Raw genomic sequence first — 9,931 nt, 5'->3', positions numbered from 1 at the left:
TTCACTGGTGGAAATGGGTAAACAGTAAAAGCAGTTACATTCTACTGCTTTCTTGACCCTGCTTAACCAGTTTGTGGTTTGAGTGTTGATCATTTGGGTTAAGCTTCACCACTGCAGTCATTTTCTGAGCTTTATATCATTCCGCGGCTTCCTCTTGTAGCTGTGTGTGTGGTTTTCTTTGTGATTTTTATGTGCATCTGAGCACCCCCATTCACACTGATGATTAACCTCCCTTTCTGTTAAAGGGGTTAAAAGTGTTACCGATTCTGTCATTATGAGTGAACCCAAGCTAATGATTCTCTCAGGTGGATGTATTGTACTCGGAGTAACTCGTGTATTCCTCTTTCCTCTTCAGCTTGTTGCTGCATGGTATCCAGACACTCCTCCACATGCTGCAGGTGTCTCTGGGATACATGCTGATGCTGTGCGTCATGTCCTACAACACCTGGATCTTCCTCGGGGTCGTCGTGGGCTCGGTCCTCGGTTATTTCATCTCTTTCCCTCTCCTGGGTCATATCTGATGGTTCAGACAGAGGACGGCTTTTGCTTTCCTTGAGTTAAAAGGCTTGCGCACTCTCTGGACACTAAATGGGGAAACTACTCGATTGACTAATTTACGCACATTGTTCCGTTTCTCTGGGTACAGTTAGTATTTGAAGATTTGAGCACTGAGCAGGGACACAAGGGGAATTCTTTGTATGCTAAAGAATGAGCTGCACAACACTGTCTCCTAAATCTCATCTGGATGTGGAAAACTTCATGCACAAAATCATCTGTCACCAGTTTCTGTCTCCTCCATTTCTGGCCTCGGGAATCAGTTGGTAACTTGTAAACCGTTCAAGTGGACATATAAAGTTAGAACACTTGTCTTTAACCTTCGGGACGATGTGTGTAAAGGGACGTTATGTTATTGTGTCAAGCAGCAACTATCTAAATGAGTAATGCATGTGGATTTTAGTCTCCAGGGGAGAGAGTACTGAGAGATGTACAACAATACTCAGATGGGAAGTAATCCATAAATTGTGGCATATTATGGTTGCTTCTGTAAAACAAAATTCTGGTCAACCTTTACGAATGGAAAGCCACTACACAATTTACTGTTCATTACTAAACAATGCACGTGTTAATGACACTACAGTTGGTTAAAATGAAACTCATCCTAAAGATTTTTGTTTTTGAGTGCTTAAGAGTGTGATAGGAACCAACAACATAAAGTATTAAGTACACATTCAGTTTTTCTTTTTTGCTGTGTTGAAGTGAAACCTTAAACCTGACTCACACTTGGAACTGATTTATAGTGGTCATAAGACGTTACTCAGATTCAGGAACTGAATCATGTGATTTTAGCTTGTAAACTTCTCTCATGGGTAATTTTGGTTAACTGACCGGTCAGTCATTGTCACACAGAAGTCAGGGGACAGTGAAATGTCATGGAAACCTAAAAACGAAAACCCCAGTTTGAGTGCCTTGCAGCTGATATTTCTGGTGTTTTCTATTTAAATATTCTATTATATTTCTAAAATGCATTCTGATAATAGAAACATTCAAATGTCTGATCACATTAGGGTTCTTTATTGATTTTCTTAGTGGTGGGTTTGTGTCATAATAAAAAATCTCCGAAGGAAGAATAAAATATAAAGACTAAAGTTGATGAAATGGTTTTATTCATCTGTATTTTTATATATGTCAAGAAGACAAAAGCACTAAAAAGACAAGTGGAGCTGCTCACAGCAAACCGGTTGTGTAATAAATAAACACGAATACAGTCAATGGTCCTCCATTGGCAGTAAAGGGTATGAATCTAAAGAAAGAAAGCTCAAAATGTACTTAATACAATAATGGATGACTTCACAACACGACGCTGACTCGTGAGATTGCAACAACTTCTCAGTCTTTAACATTAGATTGCAGCTTGGTCTGTTGACTACAGGTGGTACAAAAGTGAAAGTAATTCACCCATAGAGTGTGTGATGCTAACAATGAAAAATGTGCTTACGTTGATTTTACAGATTCCGAATTTTCTGCACATTTATAAGAAGGTTCTTACAGAGTATGTGTCATTTGATACTAATTCTAATAAAAATGCAGATGTAAAATTATGTTTGTAGTTTATTTACGAATATTCTCTTTAATTCCACTTCTGCTACCTCTTTGTACTCTGTACCCCCAGAACCCCACAGTCTGTCTGTCTATCCTGGAAGAGGGAGTTTTTCCTTATTTCAGGTAATCATACAATTCAGCGTGTATGTAAAACCGTACTGTAATTTCCCTTTACTTGGTACCAAATTAAATAGTTTTTTCCAGGTATTTTTCTAGGAAAAACTATAAACAACCCTATATTATGATAAAATATAATATTTACAGTTTATCAAACCTGCATTTACAAAACACACACAGATAAGGGGATATAACACTTGTAAAAGCCACTTCCTCCAAATTATATAAATTTAACATTTTTCAACTAGATTGTAAATTCTGCATTAAATAAAAAAAAGATTGGTTTTAAATAGAGAAAATGTTGCTAAAAACAATCTCCATAATCACAAAGAGAGCTTCTTCTGATTACAAGTTCATCAGAATCCTACACCCACAGTGACAAAGATGAATGAACCCAAATTAATTTAGGTTATTTGGTTGCACAGTTGCCAAAAAGAGTAAAACATCGTACTTATCAAATCACAGCGGAGATGTAAATCATTCATAAAATCATGAAATATCTAGTCTTGAAACATAAAGGCCTTTTGTGAATACAGGAAACGCTTTTTAAAGTAAACAGACTTCATAGTTTAAAAAAATGACTGTACAAAAATAGATAGTGTTTCAAAAGAACAGTTAAAGTACTCAAAAGTATACAGCATCTAAAGGTTGATTGTAGCACCCCCTGCTGTCCAGGTGGAGGCTGTCATCATGAAAGAGAAATCCATTTACCTGCAGTACAGTTAAAGGCACAATGTGTATATATAATCTGACTGTATAAATGTGAGATATATAGGGAAAATAAAGGCCTTATTTCCTACATTACTGATGTAAATAAAAGTTTAGCCTCATTTGAAAACATGAATAACTAGTTGTTTTGTGTTCCTCCCTTATTCTGTATGTTTAAAAAAAGTGGCTTATCACTTTAAAATCCCTGATCCTTGGACCCTCAGTCTGTTGGCATAGCATTCAGTAAAGGAGCCTTACTTAAATCAGATATACTGAACTCAGTGTCATACACAAAATATGAAGAAAACTTGCATTGAGATTCACTAAGATGCATAGAGAGAAACCAATCACCAAAGACATAGACAAAAAGTCTAGGGGAGGATGAGAGTGGTTTTGGTGTGTAATGTCAATAACAATAAAAAGCAAACACTTTGAATTAAAACTTTAAATACAATCCTTATTCAACTTCTCTCCCATTACATGTGATGCACATGTACACTCTGCTGTTTTCTCCAGTTTCAGAGTAATGTTCAGAGGATTGTCTTTCCTACGCTAAAAGCACTTCCACTTCTACTGGGTCGATGATTTTATCCTCTCCGTTCAGACTGTTTGTGATTGGCTGAGGCTCACCTTCATCCAGCCCCTCATTGGTCGGGGACTGGAAGCCACTGTCCCCACGCGAGCTGGAGTCTGTAGCCAGTGGCGGCTTTGGTGACGACTCGTAATCTGAATCGGCTGCAGAGACCTCAGCAATCCGTTCACTGTCATCTTCCTGCACCGCTATCTCTATTTCCTCTATGGCGTTCTTGATAGCCGCTTCCTGCTGGTGCTCCACCTTATCAGCTTCCTGCTTCTTGCTTCCTATCAGCTGCTGGAGAATTGTCTGTGGGGACGACTTCTCTCGTGGAGATTTACTGGGGACATCGTCCACCACGGTGGTGACATGTGTCACAGCCTCCTGCACCCCGTCCTCCATAGTGATGACACCTGTGGTTGGCTCCGTCCCGTTGGTCGTGTCGCTCTGACTCTCCTCTGACATGGGCAGCACCATCTCCACCACGGGATTAATCAGGTCTCGGATTTCATTCACGCTGTCAGGAGACTTGGGCTCCTCAGGCAGGCCCATGTCCTCCTCTAAGCCCTCAGACATCTCGGCATCTTCCTCTGGGATAAGCTCCACACCTGGGACCTCCAGGCAGGACTCATACGGCAGAGGCACCCCGTCCAGCTGGATCATGGACACCACCTGCCTCCGTCTTTTCCCAGAACCCCCTCCATCAATACCGCCAACATTGATAGAGCCCTCCAGCTCATCGCCCCCAAATTTAGTAGCCCAGTCCACTGAAGGGTTTTCTCCGAGCAGGTGCAGGTTGGGGTCGCTGTTGGTCAGAATGATGCTGTCCCTGTACAGATTGTGTCTCCTCTGGACAGCTGCTTCCTTCACAGCTGGACAAAGAAAGAAAATAACAAAATCAAATGTTAGATAATGAACCACTAGTATTGCCATGGCAACTTTAACATCTTGATCTTGTGTTTTTTTGGCCCTCACCCATCATTATGTCCTTCGAGACAGACTGAAGCACCACCTCCTCGAACAAGTTTTCCACCAGCAGGAAATGGGAGAAGTCCTCAAAGATTAGCTCTTTGAAGCGAGGCAGCTCCTGGGTGAGGGGACAGATATGAACTTCACAAAGCTTCCAGCGGGCAATGCTATTTCTTGACAACTTATTGATATTTAATGTTTCTGATTTCTTCAGTTAGCATGCATCCTTGCTGATGCTTGCATGTGTTTTCAGGGAGGGTTGAATAAAAGTCACACTCATCAGCTGGCCGGGGTTGCATGCTAGCAGGAGTCAGCCACTGATTCAGATACAGCAGTAGAGCTGCCACGATTAATTGATTAGTTGTCTACTATTAAATTAATTGCGAATTTAACACTTTCTTGTGGGTTTCTCTTATGTTTCTTGTACTGCTGTTATTAGTAGCTATACCTCATCTTGTACATTTTGGCACCAGTTTGGTGTGAGATGAGCTCAGTGTGTCCTGTAAGCTATATAGCAAGCTGCTTATTGCTATTGGAATTTTTACCTAAGCCTTTAGATTTTTGACCTTAAAAGGCATCAGTAAGGTAAGCCTAAAATTCAGTAGTCGCCTTTAAATAAATGGGAAGATTCCCATTGCCATTATGATATATGGTATACTGTAATGCATGCAATTTAAAGAGGGTATAAAATGAGTTTTGGGGAAATGTGATGTGAGGCTATGTTGGGTGCTACTCACAGGTGAGCATGTTGGCGAGAGCTGCTGCAGCATGTATGGGATGATGATCTGCAGCAGAGCCTCTCTGAAGAACTTCTTGCGCACTGTGCTGCTGTCATAATCATTTTTCTGACAGGGAAAGAAACACATGTAGAGCTCAGTGACTTGTAATAACTTCTCTACTCATTGGAAAAATCATCTTTACTTTAGCAAGTCACAACTTCATTCTGCTTCTCCTGAGACCTCAGCTTCCCTTTAGGAGTAAAATATATAAAATATACTGTATATCCAGACACTGTCTGTACTTATGAACCTTACATGGGTTTCTCAATTGTATTAACCTGACTGTGTTAGGGTTAAGGCAATATCTCAAAATAAAATCATCTGCATGTCTAGATACCACTGAAGGTCACTGAAATATATGTCTATATTATATATAGGATCCTAAAAGTCAGTTTTCTAGTATTATTTTTTGTTCTGTAGCTAGAACAGTGAAAAAACTTTTTTACCTTGAGAACCCTGTCCTGGCATCGCTGGATGTTCTTGCACATGTCCTCCTCTCCCTGGGCCTCTAAAGACTGCTGCAGCAGCTGCTCAAATGTGTACACTGCATTGTCCATTTGCTGTCAGAATATTAATATTATATTATTAATTCATATTCATTGTTCATAATAAGTTAGTCACCTCACACTGTTCATCTTTACAAAGTGTCATACTCTTTTTATCCAGCAGGTGTAGGTAGAGACTTCACCACAGGCAGAACAGGTTGCTTGTGTGTGCTGTCTTACTAGGAACTGGGGCGTGTTTCCAGGTATCCTGACACTGCTTTGGTGCATACCTATTATTTGTATTATATCATAAAGAACTGCTGTAGCACTTTACCTCCCTCATCAGGATCTGAGCCCTGCTGACGAAGACAGAGGGGCTGGAAACGTCGAACCTCTGCTGCAGCCCCTCCAGATTGAGCTGCTCCACCTTCTCATAGGAGCTCTGCATCTTCACTGGGTGGAAGGCGAGCATGGACAGCCTCTCCATGTGCTGACAGTAAGACAGATAAAGGAGGTTTACGGTGAGCAATGGGTTACAAATGCAAGTCCAAAACAGAGAAAAGGTTGACTTGATCTTTCAGGATCAGTCACCGAGGGCAGCTGAGGACACGCCCTGACTTCTAATGAAAGACTAGCACTAACAAGACCATGGCTTCCACAAACAAACACAGTGTCTTTTCATACATTGTAATAATTTTATTATAACCAAAGGTCAGGCAGTACTCATTGCATTCACACGTTAACACCATAACAATTTTTTTTTTAAATAAAACCCAATTAGAGCTGGGTAAGTCATCAATCTTTGTATTTATTCCTGTCAGGTAAAAAGCTTAGTTTCTATCTGTGCTTTGATTCTGTAATCATGTAAAGCGGTTTTGTGTGAAAAAAGCAGTGGTAAAAAAGGCTTGGTGGATTTCCTGTTACAGTTGATGACGCAAGTAACAGTGTGGCTGCTTAAGCTGTCTTAGTCACATTTTATATAAAGGTATAGTGTGTAACATTTAGGAGGATCTATAGGTGTGTTTTCCTAACATTAGAATGAGCCATTTTTATCTAACAATGGCGTGGGACCTCTTCTTCACAGTCAGGCATGTTGAACCGCCATGTTTCTACAGTGGCTCAGGACTGACAAACCAAACACTGGCTCTAGATAGGCCCTTTATAGTGAGTTTTGTGGCCACTGTACTTTCTCCTACACACTTAGGAGGCTGAGCAGTTGGTTAGTTGGTTGCAATCTGCAACTTCACCAATAGATGCCACTAAATCCCACATACTGGTCCTTCAACACTGAATCAAATGGCTATGTTTAGAAATCTAACAGAAATAATTAACTCTTTACATTTACAGCATTTTAAGCTTTAACTGACACATAACTGGCCATAACTTTATCAGATGACTCACCTCTCCCAGTTTTTCTTTGCCCCCTCCATTGAGTGAGTTCTTGCTGATCTCCACCAGCTCCCTGAAGAAAACGTCCCTGACCTCGGAGAAACCTCGGCTGGTGGGCTCCATCAGGGCCTCCAGGATGGAGCTGATGTAGGGCTGGACGCTGTTCCGTAGGAGCTGCTCTGCTTTGGGCAACACCAGAGCTGCACGCCAGCAGCGACACACGGAGGAAGGAAGAAAAAAACATTCATGGTTAGTTGCGGCAGCTTGTAAACAAGGAACACTGCAGATGATGATGAAGAGTTCAGGCATGAAGACAAATATAAAGCTGACTTCATAAGAACTCTGCAAATATGTAAAGTCAATGCACAGTGCATTGTTTGGTCACAGGTTGAAATGGCTGGTATGTGTGCGATGACACTGAAGTAAACACACTTGAGCAGTTTCAGTGGAAGCCCTGCAGCTTTCATTCTCTAAGATACACCCAATTGCTAGTAATGTAACCTGTGCTAAAAGAAGCCGACAAAATAAAAGTCATGGCTAGGTTTACGGCTCTCAAGCGTCTGCACTACCCTCATGTAACTTGAACCTGCATCGGTTTGTGCAGCTGACTTGAAGTTTCGGGCCGTATTTGTGGGATAAAGTCAGAAACAGCCCATACAGTGCAAGTGATGGAATGCAGTTCAGCCACTTTACCTCAATGGGAAACACTATGCATGAAAGCAATGAGCAGCCTGTGCCAAGTTAACTTTTGAATTAAAGGTTGACAGGCTCACCACTCAAAGGGTGGATGCTCTGGTGCTGCGGAGGCCAGCTAATCAAACAACAGACTTAAATGCAAAGTGAAAATTATGAGGAGAAAGTGGAGAGAGTAAAAGAAGAGTTGGAAAATGTCAGATATGGAAGGAGGTTTAGTTACAGAGGAAAGGCCCTGTTAGTGCCAAATGTCCAAACAAACTCGTTGGAAACTTGAGCAGTGTGGCGTTATTCAGTGACCAGACTGATCGCTTCGCTGTGCCAACAATCCCTGAACCAGAGAAACCACAGCTACATCTCAATGAGGCAAACAATGAGGCATGCACTTGAGGTCAGGATGATCATGTTACACAGCACACCAAGTCATTTTACATAGCACGTTGGACATGTGTAATTAGGTAAACTGAGGTGGTGTTCAGTCAAAAGTAGATTAATGTAATAATTAAAAGTAAACTGTTACTTATTTAATTCTGTCTGGGAGCATTTCTCTCTGTCTGTTTTTATTCATTCCTTCCTAACCATTGATCCTAATGTACTGCCTGTGTTAAACTGGAGTCCCTATACCTCTCTTACTCGCTGCAGGTATCTACAGCTGTGATACTTTTTGCCTATTTGTAAAGTAAAAACAGTTTTTAGTTGTTTTAGAACAGGTGAAACCACATCTTGGTGTCTGGGATAAAGCTGGGTTAAATTTGGTTGAAAAGTGCATTTCAGTGATTATGTATCAATGTGTAGTTAGGATGTGCTTTACAGTGAGACATAGTCATTTAAATACTTTAAAAACACATTTACCCATAGGCCTTAGTATCAAATATGTCAGATTTTCTGACCACAAACTTCTGGACAATGCAAAAGGTACATTAACGTCACTGACTATAGTGCAGCCAAAAATATTCAACATATAGAACAAAATGCATCACAGATCGCCCTGCCTTGTGTTTACAATCTAAAAATGGATGTGAGGACCATGAAACATTCTCTGTTCATTTGTCATATTGAACTGATTGTGACAAATGTTCACTGTCCTCTCAAAATAGGAAGATTAATTTTCCAAAAGTCAAGAAGATTGGTGCATGTAGTTATTTGGTTACCTCGTATCTTGTTGCTGACATGTTCTTTAGATGTGATAATCTGGTCCATGTCGGTTCGCAGTCTGGCGTCCAGCGTGACTCTCTGGGCCTCACAGGCTTCGGCCAGTGCATCATACTGACCGGTGGTCTGAGACAACACCTGCTTGTACACTGCATCAGAGATCTGGAGGAGAGAGTCTTGTTTGAGTCCCTCTTGTGTTTGTACAGCATGTCCACAGTGCAGGAACAATAAAGTAGGGACTCACCAACATCCAATTCCTCTGCTTCTGCTGCATCTTCCCTTTCAGACGAGGACCAATCACGTTTCTCAGCTCTGGGTGGAGTGTCTCCATCACCAGATTAGCCAGAATCTGTACACACACAACATAGAGTATTTATGTGTTTAAAATAAAAATGAAAGACATCCTGGTTTTTCTTGTAAAAGGTACCTAATGGTTAGTTCATACTGCGAGCTACAATGTCAGACCGGCCTTTTCACCAGATACAGCAATGTGCCAACTGGGGTGCCAAAAAACAACCAATATCTCCACCCAAAGAAAAACAAAAACAAAGCTTAAAAAAGTGCAGCCTCTCTTTCCTTTGTGGTTACATGGATACAGTGGGGTGATTGAGATGATACACAGCTGGACACAGAGAGGCAGGAAAGCTGGTTTTAGTGGCACTGCCCTCTCTCACACACACACACACACATACACTAAAGCTCAGCACTTCCATGAGGTTTTAACTAAACTAAATATTTGGTTAAACATGTTGCCAGGTAATGAATGGCTGTGACAAAAGCAGAATAGTTTTTCCACACTGAAGAACAGAAAGGTCTGACAAACAACAGGTACATTGCAGCCTGTTTGTCTAAAGGCTCGTTTGTCTGGAAGTACAGTAAACATCACATTTAAATAGTGTTTTCTCTGCATTATTGTTGCTTTAGAGGCTGTGACTTGTGTTGCCTTGCTCTGACTTTGTCATAGT

At 41.0% G+C, this 9,931-nt stretch overlaps 2 protein-coding genes across 2 annotated transcripts in view; one reads left to right on the top strand and one right to left on the bottom strand.

The window, feature by feature from the left end:
• slc31a2 (solute carrier family 31 member 2) overlaps positions 1–1,651 on the top strand; it is a 5,835-nt gene extending 4,184 nt beyond the window's left edge. The window contains exon 4 of the mRNA XM_035667668.1: positions 356–1,651. Coding sequence (XP_035523561.1) covers positions 356–521 — 166 coding nt within the window. The 3' untranslated portion in view covers positions 522–1,651. The remainder of the gene's footprint in view (positions 1–355) is intronic.
• niban2a (niban apoptosis regulator 2a) overlaps positions 1,579–9,931 on the bottom strand; it is a 26,977-nt gene continuing 18,624 nt past the window's right edge. Inside the window, exons 7-14 of the mRNA XM_035667667.1 lie at positions 9,211–9,315; positions 8,966–9,128; positions 7,134–7,321; positions 6,067–6,222; positions 5,694–5,807; positions 5,206–5,313; positions 4,475–4,586; positions 1,579–4,371 (exon numbers count right to left, since the gene is read on the bottom strand). Coding sequence (XP_035523560.1) covers positions 3,473–4,371; positions 4,475–4,586; positions 5,206–5,313; positions 5,694–5,807; positions 6,067–6,222; positions 7,134–7,321; positions 8,966–9,128; positions 9,211–9,315 — 1,845 coding nt within the window. The 3' untranslated portion in view covers positions 1,579–3,472. The remainder of the gene's footprint in view (positions 4,372–4,474; positions 4,587–5,205; positions 5,314–5,693; positions 5,808–6,066; positions 6,223–7,133; positions 7,322–8,965; positions 9,129–9,210; positions 9,316–9,931) is intronic.

Source organism: Morone saxatilis, unplaced genomic scaffold (assembly GCF_004916995.1).
Source record: "Morone saxatilis isolate NCDOM2014 unplaced genomic scaffold, NCSU_SB_2.0 Contig21, whole genome shotgun sequence".
Lineage (NCBI taxonomy): Eukaryota > Metazoa > Chordata > Actinopteri > Moronidae > Morone > Morone saxatilis.
The sequence above is the reverse complement of the archived record's forward strand: the minus strand, read 5'-3'. Positions and strand labels throughout refer to the sequence as shown.